Source organism: Leuciscus leuciscus (genome assembly GCF_965113295.1).
Source record: "Leuciscus leuciscus genome assembly, chromosome: 16".
Classification (NCBI taxonomy): domain Eukaryota; kingdom Metazoa; phylum Chordata; class Actinopteri; order Cypriniformes; family Leuciscidae; genus Leuciscus; species Leuciscus leuciscus.
In genome coordinates, this window is record NC_138740.1 from 1070086 (window position 1) to 1093618 (window position 23533).

At 43.3% G+C, this 23533-nt stretch overlaps 2 protein-coding genes across 2 annotated transcripts in view; both read left to right on the forward strand.

The window, feature by feature from the left end:
* The first annotated feature begins 2547 nt into the window (after window positions 1–2547).
* The window catches only part of LOC309477939 (reticulon-3-B-like), a 47380-nt gene continuing 26394 nt past the window's right edge, over window positions 2548–23533 (forward strand). Inside the window, exons 1-2 of the mRNA XM_082141458.1 lie at window positions 2548–2745; window positions 13724–14012. Coding sequence (XP_081997584.1) covers window positions 2673–2745; window positions 13724–14012 — 362 coding nt within the window. The 5' untranslated portion in view covers window positions 2548–2672. The remainder of the gene's footprint in view (window positions 2746–13723; window positions 14013–23533) is intronic.
* Window positions 14021–19672, forward strand: LOC309477506 (uncharacterized protein; the record flags this gene model as incomplete). The annotated part of the gene is made up of 4 exons (XM_082140785.1): window positions 14021–15435; window positions 15657–15939; window positions 16052–16375; window positions 19457–19672. The coding sequence occupies exons 1-4, from the start codon at window positions 15344–15346 to the stop codon at window positions 19670–19672; spliced, it is 915 nt and encodes a 304-aa protein (XP_081996911.1). The 5' UTR covers window positions 14021–15343.

Below are 23533 nucleotides of genomic sequence, written 5' to 3' on the forward strand. Positions count from 1 at the left end.
AACACAGCTGACACAGGTCAACACACAACACAGCTGACCCAGGTCAACACACAACACAGCCGACACAGGTAAATACACAACACAGCTGACCCAGGTCAACACACAACACAGCCGACACAGGTAACTACACAACACAGCTGACACAGGCAAATACACAACACAGCTGACCCAGGTCAACACACAACACAGCTGACACAGGTAACTACACAACACAGCTGACACAGGCAAATACACAACACAGCCGACACAGGTAAACACACAACACAGCTGACACAGGTCAACACACAACACAGCTGACCCAGGTCAACACACAACACAGCTGACACAGGTAACTACACAACACAGCTGACACAGGCAAATACACAACACAGCTGACACAGGTAAACACACAACACAGCTGACACAGGTAAACACACAACACAGCTGACACAGGTAAACACACAACACAGCTGACACAGGTAACTACACAACACAGCTGACACAGGTAAACACACAACACAGCTGACACAGGTCAACACACAACACAGCTGACACAGGTCAACACACAACACAGCTGACACAGGTCAACACACAACACAGCCGACACAGGTAAATACACAACACAGCTGACACAGGTAAACACACAACACAGCTGACACAGGTAAACACACAACACAGCTGACACAGGTAAACACACAACACAGCTGACACAGGTCAACACACAACACAGCTGACACAGGTAAACACACAACACAGCTGACACAGGTAAACACACAACACAGCTGACACAGGTAACTACACAACACAGCTGACACAGGTAAACACACAACACAGCTGACACAGGTCAACACACAACACAGCTGACACAGGTCAACACACAACACAGCTGACACAGGTCAACACACAACACAGCCGACACAGGTAAATACACAACACAGCTGACACAGGTAACTACACAACACAGCTGACACAGGTAACTACACAACACAGCTGACACAGGTCAACACACAACACAGCTGACACAGGGAAATACACGTGCTAGATGAGTTTTTGTTTTGTGTGTTTCTGGTCCCGCTTCGGATGCCACGATGCCATCAAGCGGTATCTCTGGTCGTAATCAGTCCTTCACTGACCAATCAGCGTTCATTAGCAGAATGCTAGCGTGTTATGGGCAACAACAACTCAACCTGTAAGAAATCTAAAGGACATAAGTACTCGGTCATTCAACTTTCAACCTATAACCCATGTTGAACTTGCAAAACCTACAATAAAATCTGAGATATCTCAACGGCAATCGGGTGAAAGAGACAAATTTAGCCGTCTAGCCCCATAGACTCCCATTCAGTCTGCACTCGCCCGCGATCACCTCCAGTGGAATTCTAATGGAACTGCAACCAAGATCGATACAATGGGGCTAATAGGAAGTGCCAAGGCTCTCCGTAGACGGGCTCTGGTGTGATGCAGGCAGAAATGATGTGGTGATCTACTTACCATCACCAATTTTATTAGTTAATTTTGTGATGATCTTCTATTACTATTAAATATTCTCTCTTGACTAATGTGTTGTCCCTTTCACCTATACTCACTGTTCATTGTGTTTTGGCTTTTTCAAGGAATTTGTCAATCATTTCATGAGGAACATGAGGCTGTACTGGTGTTGTAAAATTGTGCTGTGTATGAAAACGGGAGTTATCCCCAAAAGTTATTGGGGGTAAATAAGTAGCCCATTTGACAGCTTCATGCTCTATGACGAAATTGTTTAATTATAAACCGATCCATAAGCATTATTTTGTTGTACATTATTCAACACGCCGTTTTAGTTTAGGCTATAGAGATATTAAAAACTAGAAACTACTATTTAGTTCCCTTAACCGCTTTTGAATTGGAACCGGTATCGTTCAATTCTATGACAGCTGTGTTGCGTTCAGTCCAAGATGGCGGAGCTGCGGCTCTACGCATGGGTGTGTTTGCTGCAATGGAACGTTCTATTGAGTTTCGGCTCTTGGGCTTCTATACTCTTTGGTTTCGCCTCTTGGTACTTCTTTACTCTTTGGTAACGCTCTGTTTACTTCCTGTCTCTATGAAGCCCCTACTTCTGAAAAGCACACTGTGCTCTGATTGGTTGGCTGGAGCAGTGTGTCGTGATTGGTCGAGCGCTTCGAGTGTGTTTGGGAAATGTCCCGCCCCTTACCATAACCGCCAGTTTAACACACTACTAACTAACTCAACCAGGCCCCGCCCCTTTATTCTGCGTATTAATTATTATAATGAGGAATATTGTGACGTGTTCGTTCCGGAAGAAACTCAAGACTACAGTGGAGGGGTTTCAGGAGTTTATTTGCAGTTTTATTTTTCTATTTGGATGTTATCTCATCAAATTGTTTGAGGAGGCACTTGAAGGAGGAAACGCCCTTTTGTAAACCATAAATTAATTTGTATTTTTATAGTATGTTCTGTAAGTACATTGTCCCGTGGGATTGGTACTGAATGTTTGATCTATAAAACTACATGCCATGGCAAAAGCTGCTTAAAGAGTTTAAACACACCCCTGAATGCCTCAAGACTACATTAATCCACTGAAACATTCAGACTCGCCTCACGTCACACACCTCAACACTTCAGACGAGCGCTGGGCATTGTTTTAACCTATCCACTTTCACCAGCTATTGTTCAACATCCACTAAAACTGTGATATGGCAGATCCAACGATCTCTTCATCCTCAGGGCTAAACTCCATCGTGTTGTTGAAAGACTCCAACTCATCAGGTAAGTTTAATAATTCATGTGGAATAGTTGTAGAATAATGTCAGTTTCTGTTGGAAAAGTGTATTAAAAGTGCTTAGAATTATAATCTGTTCACTAACAGCCATGCATTAGACCAGATACAATCAAGACCAATGTTGTATTATCCAGTATAGCCTTTTGAAACATATTAAAGGTCAAGCTATCGAGATCTGGTCAGTGTGAGATTGGCACAGACTTTGGTCATATCTGTTTTTGGTACTTTGTGATGCCCAATTGTGGTCCTTTTTACGTTTGTGCATTTGCACGTTTCTTTTCTCTGACCTTTAAGTCTTCGCACATGACTCTCATTGGCTGATGTGTAAGCAGATTAATGTCTTGGACCCAATAGCTTCAGTTAGTCTGAGACATAAACGCTTGCTTTTCTAGCAAATATCTTAATTATGATATAAGTAAAGACAACTTGATATTAATGATATAAGTAAACAAAACAGTAGATACAACAAATGGCATGTTATCAGAATTATCAATGTTTTTGTTGATCTAGATTATGAAATATCTACTGACAGGAAAGCAAAGGACATGCACATCACAACAACACTCTCATCGTCAGCTTAGATCTTAATGAGGACAGGCAACAGAGAGCGAATATGCACTACATCAAGGCTCATAAGGATTAAATGACGTATCAGGCATTATGAAACACATTATTTGAGTATGAATAGTTGTTATGTTGAATCAATTTTATTAAATAAGGCTAAATTTGTTTCCCCTCTCATCTGCAATTCTTGATTCATCCACCAGACGGCATCATTTATCAGTGGATCTGATATTACAATTAGAATCAGGATCAGAATCAGAAAGAGCTTTATTGCCAAGTGTGCTTGCACCCACAAGGAATTTTTCTTGGTACTGAAGCTTCCAGTGCACATATACAAATACAAATACAACAAGAAACATAGTAATACAAATTCTAAGAATAAAATATATTAAAAAAAAATAAAAATAGTATAAAAAGTAAAAAAAGGGGTCACAGTTGGGTTTAGTCTGAATAAACATTTACAGATTATGAACATATTTACAGTATTGTTGAGTAGTATGAATTATAATATAAATATAAATATCACCTGAGTTAGAGAATATTACACTAGACAGTGGGAGTCTAGTGCATGTTACAGATTATGAACATATTTACAGTATTTTGAGTAGTATGAATAATATAAATATAAATATCACCTGAGTTAGAGAATATTGCACTAGACAGTGGGAGTATTGCACTTACAGGCATATGCCTTGGGGGGCATGTTAAGTGTTCAGAAGGGAAATGGCCTGTGGAAAGAAACTGTTCCTGTGCCTGGATGTTCTTGTGGCCAGTGATCTGTGTCGCCGTCCTGACGGTAACAGTTCAAACAGGGGGTGTCCAGGGTGAGTGGAGTCTGTGATGATTTTACCTGCTCTCTTCCTCACTCTGGAAGAGTACAGGTCCTGGAGGGTTGGCAGGGGGGCACCAATAATCCTCTCTGCAGTCCGGACTGTCCGTTGTAGTCTCCTGATGTCCGATTTGGTAGCTGAACCAAACCAGACAGTGATGGAAGTGCTTAAAACAGACTCAATGACGGCTGAGTAGAACTGGATCAGCAGCTCCTGTGGCAGAATGAACTTCTTCAGCTGGCGAAGGAAGTACAGTCTCTGCTGGGCCTTTTTCACAATGGAGTCAATGTGATTTGCCCACTTCAGGTCCTGAGAGATGGTTGAGCCCAGGAACCTGAATGACTCCACTGCTTCCACAGTGCTGTTCATGATGGTGAGAGGGGGGAGTGCTGGGGATTTTCTCCTGAAGTCCACAATCATCTCCACTGTTTTGAGCGTGTTCAGCTCAAGGTTGTTATAGCTGCATCAGACAGCCAGCTGTTCAACCCCCAGTCTGTAAGCAGACTCGTCACCATTTTGGATGAGACCGATGACGGTGGTGTCGTCTGCAAATTTCAGGAGCTTGACAGAGGGGTCTTTAGAAGTGCAGTCATTAGTGTACAGGGAGAAGAGCAGTGGGGAGAGAACGCACCCTTGGGGGGCGCCAGTGCTGATGGTGAGGGTCCTGGATGAGAGCTTCCCCAGTCTCACTCGCTGCTGCCGGTCTGTCAGGAAGCTGGAGATCCACTGACAGATTGAGGATGGCATGGAGAGCTGAGTCAGTTTGGCTGTGAGAAGATCAGGGATGATGGTATTGAAGGCCGAACTGAAGTCCACAAATAAGATCCGTGCATAAGTCCCAGGTCTGTCAAGATGTTGCAGGATATAGTGCAGTCCCATGTTGACTGCATCATCCACAGACCTGTTTGCTCTGTAAGCAAACTGAAAGGGATCCAGCAGGGGTCCAGTGATGTCCTTCAGATAGGCCAACACCAGTCTTTCAAACGACTTCATGACCACAGACGTGAGAGCGACAGGTCTGTAGTCATTAAGTCCAGTGATTTTAGGTTTTTTGGGAACCGGAATGATAGTGGAGCGTTTGAAGCAGCAGGGAACTTCACACTGCTCCAATGATCTGTTGAAGATCTGCGTGAAGACTGGGGCCAGTTGGTCAGCGCAGGCTTTTAGACAAGCAGATGAGATGCCGTCTGGGCCTGAAGCTTTCCTAGTCTTCTGTTTTTTGAAGACTCGGCTCACGTCCTCCACACAGACCTTAAGCTCAGGTTGGATGGCAGAAGGGGGGAGGAGAGGGGTTGCAGGAGGTGATGGTGGATGTGTGAAGTGCACATCAGAGCGGGTGTGAAGTGTGAGTCTGGGCTTCTCAAACCTGCAATAGAATGCATTGAGAGTGTCAGCCAGTTGTTGATTCTCCACAGATCGGGGGGATGGTGATTTGTAGTTGGTGATGTTCCTCAGGCCTCTCCAGACTGATGCCGGGTCGTTGGCTGAAAACTGGGTTTTCAGCTTTTCAGAGTAGCTTCTTTTAGCAACTCTGATCTCCTTTGTCAGTCTGTTTCTGGCCTGGTTATACAAGATTTTATCCCCACTTCTGTAAGCATCCTCTTTGGCATGACGAAGCTGTTTGAGTTTGCCAGTAAACCATGGTTTATCATTAGTGAATGATAAGAATGTCCTGGTAGGAATGCATGTATCCTCACAGAAACTGATATATGATGTTACAGTATCTGTGAGCTCATCCAGATCGGTGGCTGCAGCTTCGAAAACAGTCCAATCAGTGCAATCGAAGCAGGCCTGTAGATCCTGCTCTGCTTCGTTGGTCCATCTTTTTACAGTCCTTATTACAGGTTTAGCTGATTTCAGTTTCTGCCTGTAGGTCGGTATAAGATGAACCAAACAGTGATCAGAGAGCCCCAAAGCTGCCCGTGGGACGGAGTGATACGCATTCTTTATCGTGGTGTAACAGTGGTCCAATATATTACTGTCTCTGGTAGGACATGTAACATGCTGTCTGTATTTTGGCAGTTCACGGGAGAGATTTGCTTTGTTAAAATCCCCAAGAATGATTAAAAGAGAGTTTGGGTACCTTTGTTCCATTTCAGCTATATGTTCAGCCAGCTGTTGTATCGCCGCGCTCACACACGCGTCTGGAGGAATGTAAACATTCGCGAGAATGAATGAGGAAAACTCCCGCGGCGAGTAGAAAGGTTTACAGTTTATGAAATGCACCTCTAAGTTAGGAGAGCACATCTTCTTCAGTGTTGTTACATCTGAACACCAACTTTCGTTAATGTAGAAACACAATCCACCACCTCTCGTTTTCCCCGTTAGTTCCGCGATGCGATCCGCTCGGAACAGCTGAAAGCCCGGCAGATGTAGTGCGTTGTCCGGCAGGCACGTGCACACATAGACATCAAAGGGGGCTTGAGCACCTGCCCTTTTTATTCCTGGAGAGAAAGTGCCCTTTTTTCTGGGGTGCTTTTTTTTTTTTTTTTTTTTTTTTTAAATAATATATATTTCTGTTTGCGCACAGCTTCCCTGTCAAACAAATGTATTTATTGAGGAATAGTATATCTAAATATCAGGTAAGGAGTTCTGAAGCGCTCCCTCTCCCTCTCCCTCTCCCTCTCCCTCTCCCCCGATTGTTAAACCCGATTGTATTGCTTCCGCTAAAGAAAATAGTACCCTCCGTCTCTACGGTTAGAATCCTGTGAGTCCATAGCAACCCTCTGTTTTTCATGGCAACCGCATTCTACATTGGAATTCAACCAAGCCATGTAATAAAATAAGTTAATAAAATAAGCATATATCACCACCAGGTGATATGCTTTAGTTATTTTGTTTATCCTAAAATACCTGCATTGCCCTGTCAATTAGATGCAAATGTGCGCATTTTAACTAGTTGACGCCTAATTTGCATACAGAACGTCCTCAGTTAATGACTTCCATCAAGAGTCTTTCCCCCTGAAATTTAGAAATCTAAATTGGTGAATTTAGAAGAAATCTACAGATGCAAACAGATGGAGGATACACTCTAAAAAATGTAGTAAATCTGAGTAACTGCATCTGGTAGCCTACATTAATAAATAAAACTGAGTAGAAATAAGTTAACATTAAACATTACAAATAACAATATTTATAAATTAACTTTTTATTTATGAGTAATTTTACTTTTTTTATTTCCTCTAAACCTTTATAAAATAGTATTCCATACAACCACAAATACATGACATTGGCTTTTATTGAATTTTTACTCAATTATTTTTGTAAGTTTAATTTTAAAGTGTTATGTATTCTGATAACACCAAAATAATTAAAACGATGTAGTGCCTTGTGCAAAAATAAACAAATTATTAGTAAAACACGCCCCTCTGCTTGATGCAGTTATTTAGGTTATTCTAAATATGAAGAGTTCAGATGAAAAAGCCTCTAAGTGCCATCTGAAATTTCCTTCTATAATGATCATTTTTATCAAGCTTGTATGTTTATGTTCACTTATTTCACATAACTGGCAATGAAAATGACTTCTTAATTGTCATTTAAGTTAAATTACTGAACTTAAATATACGAGCTTGAAAAAAAATGCTCATTTTAGAAGAAAATTTCAGATGGCACTTAGAGGCTTTTGCATCTGAACTCTTCATATATACTTGAAACTAGTAGCATAGAAAATGTTTTCAAAACATGCACATTGTGGAATGCTTTCCTTTGCTGCTCTATAAACCTAGTGAATACTAAGGAGACCATGGTTTCTGTGTGAACTGATTATTTTGTAGACATCTTTTGAAAATGAAACAATTGCGTGAGTTTGAGGAAGATAAAATTAATTAACTTTTTTAATTAATTTTTTTAAAAGGAAGTCAGAGTTGTGTTAATATATATACTTTTTTGTTTATAAAAAGAAAAAAAAATACGTATGAGAAGTGCCCTTTATTTCACTTGAGCCCCTGCCCCTCAAAATGTCTGTGCACGTCCCTGTTGTCCGGTATGGCTTCACTCAGCCAGGTTTCAGTGAAGCACAGAGCAGCGGAGTTTAAAAAATCCTTGTTAGTGCGGGTGAGGAGAAGAAGTTCGTCCATTTTGTTAGGAAGAGATCGGAGATTTGCAAGATGAATACTGGGGAGTGCAGTGCGGAGGCCGCGCTCGCGGAGTTTCACCAGCGCGCCAGCGCGCTTCCCGCGTTTGCGTCTGACCGCGCGTTTGAACAACACCGCTGCCCCTCCGACGAGAATGTCCAGTAAAACGTCTGAGTAATCAAAATCTGTAAAAAAGTTGTCTGGTGTGTGTTTCCTAATGTCCAGTAGTTCGTCTTTGGTGAAACTGATAGGAAAAGAATGACTAAACGCAGAACAAACCAACAAAAACAACACAATAACTGGAGAGCTCCACACCGAGGCAGCCATCCGCGGCGCCATCTTGTTCGTTTAATATGCTTATTATAGTTTCCTTCTGGTGGCAGTCACATGTTTGTAGTGGGTGAGGTTTAAGAGCATGGCCCTGTCCCAAATAACAAACTTCAAATGCACTTTGGGGTATTATTTGAGTTATAGGTTTAGGGTTTCCGATTCCAAGTCCAATTCTGCTTATCGATTACAATTGTTATTGATTCCCAGTTTCAATTCCAATATAAAAAAAATAAACAGTCAAACATTTAGATATCAATCATATTTATTCTGTGTTTTTGCAAAACATTCTGTTTCAGCTGAATACCATGAACAAAAGTCAGCAGCCAGAACAACTAACGAATAAACTACATATAAATAAACTAAACTAATATAAATTTCAAACATTTAATCAAAACAATACAGTCAGTAATACAGTAAGAACAAGTAAGCAAATTAGCAATGGCACAAATAAACACAACCGAACAAAGTTCAGAAATTAAAATAAAATGTAAAATAACACTTAAATAAAATAGATATTAATCCTTTTAAAGATACAAAAGTTATTCACTCAAAAACAATGAGTGATTTTCTTTTTCTTTTGACACGGGATTCTCCTGCCAAAGAGATCGGAAGACCAGAGGCGCATCCGGCGGAGGCCGAGGAACTGAAGGGACACAGCAGAGGCAGGGCCAAAGGACTGGGAGAGGGAGGCTGGGTGGGATCATTGGAGATGCAGGAGACTGGGCGGGACCAGCTGTGACGGGAAACTTAGGGGAATTACAATTCCAGTTCGTTAAAATAATTCCCAGAGGCCAGACACAGCTCACCCTCAGTGGCAGGAGTGTGGGTGGGGCTTCCCCCAGATTGTGGGTGGGGCTTCCCCAGAGTGCGGGCGGGGCTTCCCCCAGAGTGCGGGTGGGGCTTCCCCCAGAGTACGGGCGGGGCTTCCCCCAGAGGGTTGGCGGGGCTTCCCCCAGAGGGTGCACGGGGCTTCCCCCAGAGTGCGGGAGGGGCTTCCCACAGAGTGCGGGCGGGGCTTCCCCCAGAGTGCGGGCGGGGCTTCCCCCAGAGTGCGGGCGGGGCTTCCCCCAGAGGGTGCACGGGGCTTCCCCCAGAGGGTGCACGGGGCTTCCCCCAGAGTGCGGGCGGGGCTTCCCCCAGAGGGTTGGCGGGGCTTCCCCCAGAGGGTGCACGGGGCTTCCCCCAGAGTGCGGGAGGGGCTTCCCACAGAGTGCGGGCGGGGCTTCCCCCAGAGTGCGGGCGGGGCTTCCCCCAGAGTGCGGGCGGGGCTTCCCCCAGAGGGTGCACGGGGCTTCCCCCAGAGGGTGCACGGGGCTTCCCCCAGAGTGCGGGCGGGGCTTCCCCCAGAGTGCGGGCGGGGCTTCCCCCAGAGGGTGCACGGGGCTTCCCCCAGAGGGTGCACGGGGCTTCCCCCAGAGTGCGGGCGGGGCTTCCCCCAGAGTGCGGGTGGGGCTTCCCCCAGAGTACGGGCGGGGCTTCCCCCAGAGTACGGGCGGGGCTTCCCCCAGAGGGTTGGCGGGGCTTCCCCCAGAGGGTGCACGGGGCTTCCCCCAGAGGGTGCACGGGGCTTCCCACAGAGTGCGGGCGGGGCTTCCCCTAGAGTGCGGGCGGGGCTTCCCCCAGAGTGCGGGCGGGGCTTCCCCCAGAGGGTGCACGGGGCTTCCCCCAGAGGGTGCACGGGGCTTCCCCCAGAGTGTGGGCGGGGCTTCCCCCAGAGTGCGCGCGGGGCTTCCCCCAGAGTGCGGGCGGGGCTTCCCCCAGAGGGTGGGCGGGGCTTCCCCCATGCCAACTCACTCCACGAGCGCACCCACTGGGACGGACGATGTTGCCGGCTCTCGCACCTGGTCAGAGCTATCGCTGTGCTCAGGCTCCGGGGCGGTGATGTGTCAGCTCAGGCGTGGGCATAGAGGCAGGCTCGGGCCTCTGTCTGCGGTGGGCTCAGGCACTTCATCCGTTAGAGGCGTGGCTGGGCTCCGGGTCCGGAGTGGGGCTGATGATGTCCTCCTCAGCGGGGCAGAGAGTAAACAGTGATCCACAGTTCACCAACACATGCTGCGAAAGTCCCCCGAGGAACATCAGCGGGCAGGCGTGTTTTGACTACGTTTACACTGTCAGTCCAAATCCAATAATTTGTGTATCCGACTGGAATCTGATCTAAGATTATTGATGTCCACACTGTGTATCGCAACTGTTCAGATCCGATTTGTGTGTTCATGCAGCTTCCGGAATATCTGCATTGGTTTTTAAGGCAATGATGCTGCGTTGGTAGGAATATGCCAAATACAACAACAACCGCAACATGGAGGGGTTTGCAATAGAGATGCTGGACTACTGCGTCTTCTGAGGGAGCGGGAGGACCGTAGGAGGCTGGTGTGAGCGGCTTTATTACGCGCTGTTGTCTCCGCCGGTTTATAGACATGTCTCCGTTAAATTGTCATTTTCTGCTCGTTCGGCACTTTGGAACAACAGAGCCTTGTTTCGGCTGCGACTTTCAGCATGTTTCCTATAACAACGTCTTACGTTTACATATTACGTGGCGTGAGAAAGTCACATAAACCACTCGAAATCTGATCAGAGTGGTCAGACTGAAACGGATTTCCAGAAATGTGATTTAGAGTAGGGATTTCACACCACATATGGATTTAGATTGAAACGGATTTGAATAAATCACATTTCATGTGATTTTTTGCCGTTCACACTTGCTAAATCTGATCGGATTTCAATCTAATATACACAGAAATCGGATTTGGACTGACAGTCTGAACATAGCCTTTGTGTGCTCGTTCAGGATGGTCAAGAAAAACCCGCACAGGGAGTGATCAGGGAAATGCCAGTTGTAAAAAGTCACACATGTAGTCTTTGAGGGATCGTTTCTTTTGCTCCAAACAGAGCAAACAGTCCGAGGTAAGTCCTTATTCAAACTCTTTCTGGGTTCAGTCTTCTGTCAAGTATGATTGTAGTAATGAAGAGCACGAGCGATGGAGAACAAAGCAAGAACAGGCTTTATTAAATATACTTAGAACACTTAGGAAAACACAGGGAATATATCACACATTCATGTAAACTAAAGACAAGATGGAACACTGAACAAAGGGAACCAAGGGCTTAAATACACAGGACTAGATCATTAATAAAACTAGAGACAGCTGCATAATTAAATCAATAATCATAAAGAAACTAAACAGATCAGGGAAACAGGAACCAAATGTCTCCCAGATGCTTGAAACAACCTAAAAAAAAAAAAAAACACTAAAAAAATATACAGTACTGTGCAAAAGTCTTAGGCATGTAAATATCCCCCCCCAAAAAATGGTTTTAAGTCAGTTATTTATTAGGGCTGTCAGTTAAACGCGTTATTAACGGCGTTAACGCAAACCCATTTTAACAGCGTCAATTTTTTTATCGTGCGATTAACGCCTAACAAACTTTGTAGTTTTTTTTCACATGCTTTTGCAACAACTAGTAACGTTAGTAAAACTACAACACCACCGGATCTAGCTTGACCGAAAACAAAATAACAGGCACGCCGCACTTTCTCAGTTTATGGCCAGCAATAAAAACGCAGAATGGCGCCGCCGGTGTGGTGTACACTCATAGAGAATAATGTGTTCGAATTTTAAATACGACGCGCTGCGCTTCGCTTCTCGTCCAGTGTGCGCCTTTAACATTACGTTTTGAGTGGATGAATGATGAGCGCGAAACGCCGAAATGGATGCCAATAAGATTCTGAATGGAAAGTTTAATTTTAAAAAAGTGGCCAAATGGTTCAATTGACAAGACCAAAGTGATCTGTGTGTTTTGTCGTTGTGAACTGAGCTATCATCGCAGGCTTCGCAGCACGTCCAGTCTGAAATACCACTGGATGGCCAAGCACACACACAGCTGATGCGAATTCTCCGCCCCTCGTCAATATCAGGACCTCGTCAGTATTTCTTTCACCCTTTTATTGATGGACAGTGTTACATTGTGTGAGAGATTATTTGCTCCAAGTGAGAATGTTAGTGTCAAATTGAACACTACAGTATGCCAATGTTGTTTTCAATAAAAAAAACATTTGCACAAAACAAGCCGATCCACTTTTCCATGTTGATAAGAGCATTAAAATGAGAAAAAAAATAATGGGACAAAAAGAAATCAAGAGACATTTAGAATAGATAAAAATGTGCGATTAATCGCGAGTTAACTATGACATTAATGCGATTAATCGCGATTAAATATTTTAATCGTATGACAGCACTATTATTTATATATTTTGCTGTAGTGTGTCAGTAGGAAATATCAGTTTACATTTCCAAACATTCTTTTTGCCATTAATTGTAATAATCCAGTGAGATTTGTGTATGCACAAGGAGTCTGACAACAGCCGGTATGATCTGATCTCACCATCATCGAGTCCGTCTGTGATTACATGAAGAAACAGAAGAAACTGACACAGACTAAATCCAGAAGAACTGCGGGAACGTCTCCGAGACGCTTGAAGAAACCTTCCTGGCTGTTGTCAGACTCCTTGTGCATACACAAATCTCACTGGATTATTATAATGAATGGCAAAAAGAATGTTTGGAAATGTAAACTGATATTTCCTACTGACACACTACAGCAAAATATATAAATAAATGACTTAAAACATTTATTTTATTTAATTTTTTTTATACATATTAACATGCCTAAGACTTTTGCACAGTACTGTATATAGTAGAGGATGAATTCAATATAAACACACCAAAATATTATAGTATTGCTTGCTGCTTGAAAGTACCCGGAAACTCAACATCAAATGCAACTGGAACATGATATTTGATATTAAAACATCTTAAATCATAGATCTTAGATCACCACCCTGATCACCACACATGCCACTGCAATAAACCTACTGTTCAATAAGTGAATTGCAACACCCATGAATTTTGCTAAGAGATTAAACTCACATTTGAGAGGTCAAAGTACTCTCTCTCTCTCTCTCTCTCTCTCTCTCTCTCTCTCTCTCATTCACTCACTCTCTCTCTCTCTCTCTCTCTCTCTCTCTCTCTCTCTCTCTCTCACACTCTCTCTCTCTCTCTCTCTCTCTCTCTCTCCCTCTCCCTCTCTCTCTCTCTCTCTCTCTCTCTCTCACACACACACTCTCTCACTCTCTCTCTCTCTCTCTCTCTCTCTCTCTCTCTCTGCAGTCCAGGATTGGACCAATGAAAAGGACCATGAGGAGGCAGTCTTCATCTTGCCATCGTTCCAACATCCCTATCTCTCTGCAGTGCGGGGATTGGTGTATTGGCAGGAGCCGAAGAAGTCAGTGCTAGTGTTTGGTGGCTCGATGCTGGTGCTCATATCTCTAGCCAGGTTCAGTGTTATCAGTGTCGTATCCTACCTGCTCCTGGCCCTGCTCTGTGTCACCATCACTTTCAGAGTCTACAAGTCAGTCGTGCACGCCGTACAGAAGTCCGACGAAGGACACCCTTTTAAGTATGTAGGCATTTGTTGTATTTTATAAATCTCCCTTCACCAGTCTGATCTGTTGGTGCCTTTGAGGATGAATGAAGGTAAAATTCACAAGAAACTAGTCAAAGTGTCCAGTGGTGAAAGGCATTTATTTACAGTTCATGGATAAACACTTTATTAAAACACTTGGAAGGGTTTGACCTTTCTGAAAGTAAAGTTCTCTCTATCCCAGAGAACAAGAAGTATAATCATTTAAATGGGTGAGAAATTAATTATTTCTATTATTCCCTGGTTTGGTAAAGTCAAATCTGACCTAAATGATAAGCACTTTAACAACACTACCGACCTGGACAGAAGACTCCTCCATGATCGGTTCTTTCTCAGTATCATAAATCAACATCTTGAAAGGCACATTTCTAATAATAGACAAAAGTTAATTTATCGATTACAATTTATTTCTATATGTTACGAAGTTCAAAGCTCAGGGAAGGAGGAGGCGGGGACCAACGAATGTTCAGTCTAACTTTAGAAATAAAATAAACGTAAACAACATAAACGAAAGTAAGCGGCTGCTCCTCACAGACGACTGTCGCATATAAGCAAAATAAAAGTTTCAGAATAGAATGTCGTCACATTGACAGGTAGATTACAGATTACAATCCACATTACAAACAGTAGTTGATACACGAAATTAGTAATTTGGTAGTTTGTATTTGTATTTCTGTCGGTAATGTTTTGCTCCTGGTCTTCTAATAGTGCTAACAACTTGAGCAAAATATCCAAGTTCATGGAAGTAAAACCTGCACGGGACAAAAGACACACAGTAATGACACAAATAGGCCTACTTTAGCTAAATTACAGTTTTTCTCAATTGCTAAAACACTAAACCCTATTGTCTGAACCAAATGCTCAGTTGCCTGAACCCACTGATTGAATCAATCACTCTTTTGGCAAAACCATAAGCACTTTTCACCTGTTTAGACACAACTTGCCAAGTTATGCCAACACATTTTCATTGTGATGCACCCGTGCTGCATAATGGTGAGCACAGGTGACAAAAGTCAAACACAATTAAAGCACAGGTGTCACCACTTGAACACAACAACTCAAAATTGATCACACTTGTGGATCTGAGGGAACATATACAGTAAGCCAGTTCAGAGAGCACTGGTTTGTGAGGCCCTACAATGGATAGAAATCTGAGAGGAAGAGTTCGTGTGAGAGGAGGTCGAGGAGGTCGAGGAGGTTGAGGTGGTCGAGGTGGTCGAGGTGGTCGAGGTGGTCAGCGAAGACAAAGAACAGTGATATCTGATGAAATCAGAGCTACTGTGATTGACCATGTTCTTGTCCATGGTATGAGCATGAGGGAGGCTGGACAAAGGGTACAACCAAACATCAGTAGATTCACTGTGTCCACCATAATCCGAAGATTTAGAGAAGAGAACAGGTAATTACCTTTTTTTGACATTATAGTACAGTATGTAAATGTTGACAGCAATTACTGTATGACATACTATATACTGTACCACAGTATACTGTAAGTAAATGTATGTTTCAGTACATCACTGTACCAATGTACTGTAGTTTTGTAATGGAGGGTTGGTCTAACTGTTTGTAGGCCTAGTATTCCATGTATATTTTTTGTAACTCCATGTTCTCTTTCTGTAGAATTGAAAGACTGCCACATGGGGGTGGGAGGACAGGTATGTTCTCCCCACACCAAGAGACCCTAATTGTTGATATGGTCCGTGAGAACAATGCCATTAAACTGAGTGAAATTCAGCAGAAGATCATTGAGGACCATGTAAATTTTGAGGGTATCAACAGTGTCAGCCTCTCTACTGTTGATCGTGTCCTCAAGCGCAACAGTCTGCGCATGAAACAGCTATACAGAGTGCCCTTTGATCGCAACTCAGACAGAGTCAAAGAGCAAAGATTCCAGTATGTACAGGTTGGCATATATCCAGACACATTCAATGTTGATTACTCTAAGTAGTGATTTACTGTAGTGGCCTAAAATCACTTTTTCCGTATCACTTACAAAACTATATCTATTTCTACAGAGGGTTTTTCAACTGGATGCAATGGAAAGACCCCATGAATACATCTACATGGATGAAGCTGGGTTTAATCTCACCAAAAGGAGAAGGAGAGGCCGTAATATGATTGGCCATCGGGCCATTTTTGGTGTTCCTGGGCAGCGTGGTGGCAATGTCACATTATGTGCTGTCATCAGCAATCATGGGTTGTCCACCATCATGCCAACCTGGGGCCCTACAACACTCACCAGCTCCTCATTTTCCAGAGATGCTCTGTTAGGGCAGCAGGATGAGCATTCCATCTATGTTGTTGTTTGGGACAATGTGAGTTTTCACAGCGCCCTCCCGGTTAGAGAGTGGTTCAATGTCTTTTTGTACAAGTGCTAAATGCACAGGGTTTTTTTGTTTTGCAACATGCATTTAGCCTACAGTGAACAATAAACATTTATTTCTCCAGCTTCATGTCCTGAGCATTGTGTTTTCTATTTTTCTACGTAGTGTTTAGTGACTGTTCAGTAGTGTTTTTTAATTTTGATTGACTCGGGGCACGATTTGACAACATAGTTCAGTTTTGAGCACAGATTGAACTGTTTTGAGGTGAAAGTTTGGTTTTGCAAGAAGAGTCTGAGGTTTTGTGAATGTAGCTTGAAAATTGGGTTTTGTGTTCACAGTTTAGAGAAAAGGAGAGCAGCTTTCAAGAAATGTGTCTTAGCAATCGAGAAAAACTGTAATATGCTTTTAATAATCCATCCATCTTCTTCTGCTTATCTGTGGCCGGGTCGCGGGGGCAGCAGTCTAAGCAGAGATGCCCAGACTTCCCTCTCCCTAGACACTTCCTCTAGCTCTTCCGGGGGGACACCGAAGCGTTCCCAGGCCAGCCGAGACACATAGTCCCTCCAGCGTGTCCTAGGTCTTCCCCGGGGTCTCCTCCTGGTGGGACGCACCCGGAACACCTTCCCGGGAAGGCGTCCAGGAGGCATCCGGAACAGATGCCCGAGCCACCTCAGCTGGCCTCTCTCGATGTGGAGGAGCAGCGGCTCTACACTGAGCTCCTCCCGAGTGACCGAGCTTCTCACCCTATCTCTAAGGGATCGCCCAGCCACCCTGCGGAGAAAGCTCATTTCGGCCGCCTGTATCCAGGATCTTGTCCTTTCTGTCATGACCCAAAGCTCATGACCATAGGTGAGAGTAGGAACGTAAATTGACTGGTAAATCGAGAGCTTCGCCTTGCGGCTCAGCTCTTTCTTGACCACGACAGACCGGTACATCGACCGCATTACTGCAGAAGCTGCACCGATCCGTCTGTCAATCTCCCGTTCCATCCTTCCCTCACTCGTGAACAAGACCCCAAGATACTTAAACTCCTCCACTTGAGGCAGGATCTCTCCACCAACCTGAAGTGGGCAAGACATCCTTTTCCAACTGAGAACTTCGGGTGTGAACCTACACTGGTCTCACGGTTCGGTTCGATTACGATTATCATGTCATCGACAGTTCAATTCGATATCACGGTGTCACGGTACGATTGATGAGGATGTAGGCGCAAGTGTAAAGTAAAAGAGTTTATTATAAACAGGTAAACACACAACACAGGAAGGAGGAATGATGTAATGTCCAGATAGCAACAATGATGATCAAAGGATAACGGTAGTAGAGAGTGCTGGATGATTGGTAGTGGCGTTGGTGGAAGATGATCAATGGTGAAAACCAGGAACAGACCGGAACATTCACATGGAGACGACACGGTAATCCAAATGAATATAGTAAATACATAAAACTACAACACCATTAACACAGAAACTGAAACTCAGACAATGAACCAGCAACTGACACAACACAAGACAGAGTATATATACACATGACCTAAATGAGTGGCAGCTGGCACAATGGAAGCAAGGAACAGGTGTAATCAGAGTTAATGAGTCCAGGTGAACACAATCAACACAGAACCAAACACAGAAAACACAGAACACAGTATATACTGTGACACACGGTGCATCACGATGCACTGCATCCTCAATTTTCTATTTTACTTCAAAAGTGATGTGTGCGCGCGTGTGCTCGCTTGTTCGGGAAGTCCCAGTGACAGAAACAGTGACATTCCAGTATAAGTTTCAAGGGAGTCAAGCTTGTTTATGCCATTAAGGAAAGGAAAATCTGTCAAATAAATGTTGTTTTAAAAAAAAATTCATTTAAAAGCAGCGCTCATTAATCAGTGTATTATGTTACCATTAAAGATGCGCGCATCAACCGTCGCCAAGTCCGCTGTTGAAGGTGATGATCATCCATTTATAATTACGCGTAACAACACAGAACAATTGTAATTTGACCATCGGGTGCGGATACTTAAATCAGAGAAAATTATTGGGGCAGGTGGGAGATTTGTTTTTGGCTGCGGATTCGGGTGACGTTGCGACATGAGCGCACACAGCGCGTGTCTTCTGCAGGTCGTGCTTACCAGGTTGTTCATAAAAGTCGAAATGTGCCCAGATGTCGGCTTTTAAAGCAGTTGGAGCATTTTTTATTTTCTCGCACTCGCGTCTCACCTCCCTCTGTCATTGTATGCTACCGCGACAAAGCACGTACGCGACAAATTACGTCAGAAAAGCGTCAGTACATTATAATCGGTTATGGTCTATTATTGAACCGTCCTCGTCTGCATCGCGATGCATTGTAGAAACGATTAATTTCGACACCACTACTGAGAACCATGGCCTCGGATTTGGAGGCGCTGATTCTCATCCCAGCCGCTTCACACTCGGCTGCAAACTGTCCCAGTGCATGCTGAAGGTCCTGGTCTGATGAGGCCAGCACGACAACATCATCTGCAAAAAGCAGAGACGAAATCGTGTGGTCCCCAAACCTGACACCCTCCGGCCCCTGGCTGCGCCTAGAAATTCTGTCCATAAAATGTATGAACAGAACCGGCGACAAAGTGCAGCCCTGCCGGAGTCCAACATGCACCGGGAAGAAGTCTCACTTACTGCCGGCAATGCGAACCAAGCTCCTGCTCCGGTCTTACAGGGACCAGACAGCCCTTAGCAAAAGGCCCCGATTCCATAGTCCCACAGCACCCTCCACAGGACACCGTGAGGGACACAGTAGAATGCCTTCTCCAGATCCATATAGCACATGTGGACTGGTTGGGGAAACTCCCATGAACCCTCCAGCACCCTGGAGAGGGTATAGAGCTGGTCCAGTGTTCCACGACTGGGACAAAAACCGCACTGTTCCTCCTGAATCAGAGGTTCTACTATCGGCTGTATTCTCCTCTCCAGTACCCTGGCATAGACTTTCCCGGGGAGGATGAGAAGTGTGATCCCCCTGTAGTTGGAACACACCCTCCGGTCCCCCTTCTTAAAAAGAGGGACCACCACCCCGGTCTGCCATCCCAGAGGCACTGTCCCCAACCGCCACGCTGTGTTGCAGAGGCGTGTCAGCCAAGACAGCCCCACAACATCCAGAGATTTGAGGTACTCAGGACGGATCTCATCGCTTCTTGACTACCTCGGTGACTTCAGCTCGGGTGATAGACGAGTCCACCTCCGAGCCCTCGGCCTCTGCTTCCTCAATGGAAGATGTGTCGGTGGGATTGAGGAGATCCTCGAAGTATTCCTTCCACAGTCCGACGACATCCCCAGTTGAGGTCAACAGCTGCCCACCGTGTCTACTTCCGGTGTCCACCAGCAGGTTCGGGGATTGCCGCCTCGACAGGCACCGGAGACCTTATGGCCAGAGGTGGAAGTTGAAGATCTCTCTGACAGGGGACTCTGCCAAACGTTCCCAACAGACCCTCACATTACGTTTGGGTCTGCCGAGTCTGTCCAGCTTCCTCCGCCGCCATCGGATCCAACTCACTACCAGGTGGTGATCAGTTGACAGCTCCGCCCCTCTCTTCACCCGAGTGTCCAAGACATATGGCTGGAGGTCAGATTAAACGACCACAAAGTCGATCATCGACCTCCGGCCTAGGGTGTCCTGGTGCCACGTGCACTGATGGACACCCTTATGCTTGAATATGGTGTTCGTTATGGACAAGCTGTTGACAAGCTAGTCAAGCTGTAACTAGCACAGAAGTCCAATAACAGAACACTGCTCAGGTTCAGATCAGGGGGGCCATTCCTCCCAATCACGCCCCTCCAGGTGTCACTGTCGCTGCCCACGTGGGCGTTGAAGTCCTCCAGTAGACGGAGTCCCCAGTCGGAGCACATTCCAGCACCCCTCCCAGAGACCTTTTAATAATTAAAAGTTATTTAATAATGATATTTGTTCAAAACAAACACTTTAGCAAAGTGTGAACTATTTTTTGGTTTATTTTGATCAATTACATAATTCATTTTTGTTCAATAAATATACTGTCATCAAAAAAGTTCATTTAAAAAATACAGAAACAAAATTATTTTAAAAAGTTAAGATTCTTGAGACCTTTGTTTCAAAATATATTTAATAATTGTAGCAATTCTCAATTGCTACATAAATCCACAACATAAAAAAAAAAAAATCAAATATTAGACCAAATTAGCGCAGAATCAACTTTGCCACGATCAAGTCAAAGATCAGCCAAAATTCCACATGCATCATCAGAAGAATGGAAGAAAAATAATGTCAAATGTTTTTGAAATAAAAAGCCTGTTGAATTGCACTACTTGAAAAAAAATAGGCCTTACATTAACCATGCTTGCATTTTAATGCATTGTATTTTTAGGGCTTGCATTTTTATGGGCTGAAATTCAACATGGTTGAATATTTAAGCTGTGAATATTTCAATTAAAAACATTTCAAACACATTTTCATTATTAAAAATTCAATAATCCATATTCACCTTTCATATTCCACTTCCAAAATATTCAAACTGTTTAAAAATACAACCTATAATATTCAACAGGCGTTTTTCGGTCCATTTTATTTCGCTTTGCAAATTCGCTTCCACAAATTCAGTGGTTCAAATTCGACAGTAAATTCAACATTGACGTCCAGGAACTGCAGGAAAAGCAGTAGATTACCGAGCATACTCTCCATCTGCTGTTAGTCGACCTCACCATCAGATGGTGCAAAAGCGCGTGTTGTTGACGAAGACCAGCAACAGTTAGAACAAGCCATTCATTCATAAAACTAATTTACAGCAATGTAAGTGTATTTGTGATTATTATGAAGGCGGTTTTATGTTAAATTCAGTGTCTTAACGGTTACTTTTCCTGTGTAGCCTACATGCATCTTTCTCTACCGTGAACAAGATAATGTTATTCGCCGATGCGGATATACAGATCCAATGTTACATTTTTGAGGTTGACATATATTTCTCTTGGTTGTTTAGTTGCCTTAACTTTATATTGTGGCAATGTGCTGCATGCAGGCTATTAGGGTTTCCCTCAATACTTAAGGATTCCCCTGCTGGACATACAAAACGCTTAACGTAGCTAATATAACTAATACAGTGATATTAAAAACCAAACGCAAGTCCAGCTCCAGATGGACTCAGAATAACGCGCAAAGTTTAATGCTGAGCGTTTCCCAGTGATAGACTGGCATAAAGATGGCTTGATGTTGGACATTCGCACATTTAGGGACCGTCTCTAAAGTGTATACGACTTTGGTATACATGTTTCTAACTTCAATAGCATTTGAATAGAACGACTTACAGTCATAAAACCAACTGTAAAGTGTTCATGTAGTGTCAGGCATACTGCACACCCTTAGATTTTTTATTCAAATAAATTAAAGTTTGCTATTGAAGTTAGAAACGTGTATAATGTTGTATGTATGGAAGAAAAATAATGTCAAATGTTTTTGAAATAAAAAGCCTGTTGAAAATAGGCCTTACATTAACCATGCTTGCATTTTAATGCATTGTATTTTTAGGGCTTTCATTTTTATGGGCTGAAATTCAACATGGTTGAATATTTAAGCTGTGAATATTTCAATTAAAAACATTTCAAACACATTTTCATTATTAAAATGTGCGAATGTCCAATGTCAAGCCAATTTTACATTTATTAGGCTACATTTAGTCATTTAGCAGACGCTTTTATCCAAAGCGATTTACAGTTCAACTAACAATAGGAGGACAACAATATGAAAGTGCTGTGACTCTTCCCAGTTTAAACTAATGCAATACACGTAGGCAGCCTACTATACTAACTATATATATATATATATATATATATATAGAGAGAGAGAGAGAGAGAGAGAGAGAGAGAGAGAGAGAAGAGAAAAGAAAGTGTTAGTATTAATTGATCAAGTGTTGATTTTGTGCCAGTATATCACGAAACGCTCTGCATGAAACTTTGTGCGTTAAGTTCATATTCTGAGTCCATCTGCTTGCCTGTAGCCTATAGTAGCCTACAGCCTACTTCCCTAATAAGGTGCGAGTTTGGTCTTTTATATCACTGTATTAGTCCATAAAGCTACGTTAAGCGTTTTGTCCCGACGGAAGGGGAATCCTTGAGTATGAGGTATTGAGGGAAACCGATTATAATCCTGTTCATGGTAGAGAAAGCTGATGACATGTAGGCTACACAGGGAAAGTAACAATGAAGTTATTGAATGCAACATTAACATAGCTTTTGTGTGTTTATCATCTTTTCCGCATATACTGTATATACTGACACAGATAATCATTTTCATTTTATGAATGAATGGCTTGTTCTAACTGTTGCTGGTCTTCGTCAACAACACGCGCTTGCACCCCCTGCTGGTGAGGTCGACTAACAGCAGATGGAGAGTATGCTCGGCAATCTACTGCTTTTCCTGCAGTTCCTGGATGTCAATGTTGAATTTACTGTCGAATTTGAACCACTGAATTTGTGGAAGCGAATTTGCAAAGCGAAATAAAATGGACCGAAAAACGCCTGTTGAATATTATTGGTTGTATTTTTAAACAGTTTGAATATTTTGGAAGTGAAATATGAAAGGTGAATATGGATTATTGAATTTTTAATAATGAAAATGTGTTTGAAATGTTTTTAATTGAAATATTCACAGCTTAAATATTCAACCATGTTGAATTTCAGTCCATAAAAATGCAATGCATTAAAATGCAAGCATGGTTAATGTAAGGCCTATTTTTTTTCAAGTAGTGCAATTCAACAGGCTTTTTATTTCAAAAACATTTGACATTATTTTTCTTCCATAGGCGGTGGTTAGGAAAAGTGCTGAGCTGAATATTGTGCCATCTAGTGGTTTAAAAGAGAATAAAGTCAAATGCGCCTTTTACCCCAGTGTGACTTTAGACCCGTTGTACCCTATATAGCCTAATATAGATTTATTCTGTATAATATGAAATGAAATGTCTAATACTTCCATTTTAGCTCAGAGAGTGAGGGAGAGCCCACTGAGCATCAGCCAAATCACACAGCTGAACTGGCTCACAGTAAAGGAATATGCTAGAGTGTGATAAGGGCAGATTACTAAGATTTAAGATTACTCACAGGCAGATCCTTTTCGGTTTCCGGTTTGGGCGAACGCTGGCGCGTTTTTGGCTGCCGCTGCCTATATCGAACTTTTTGT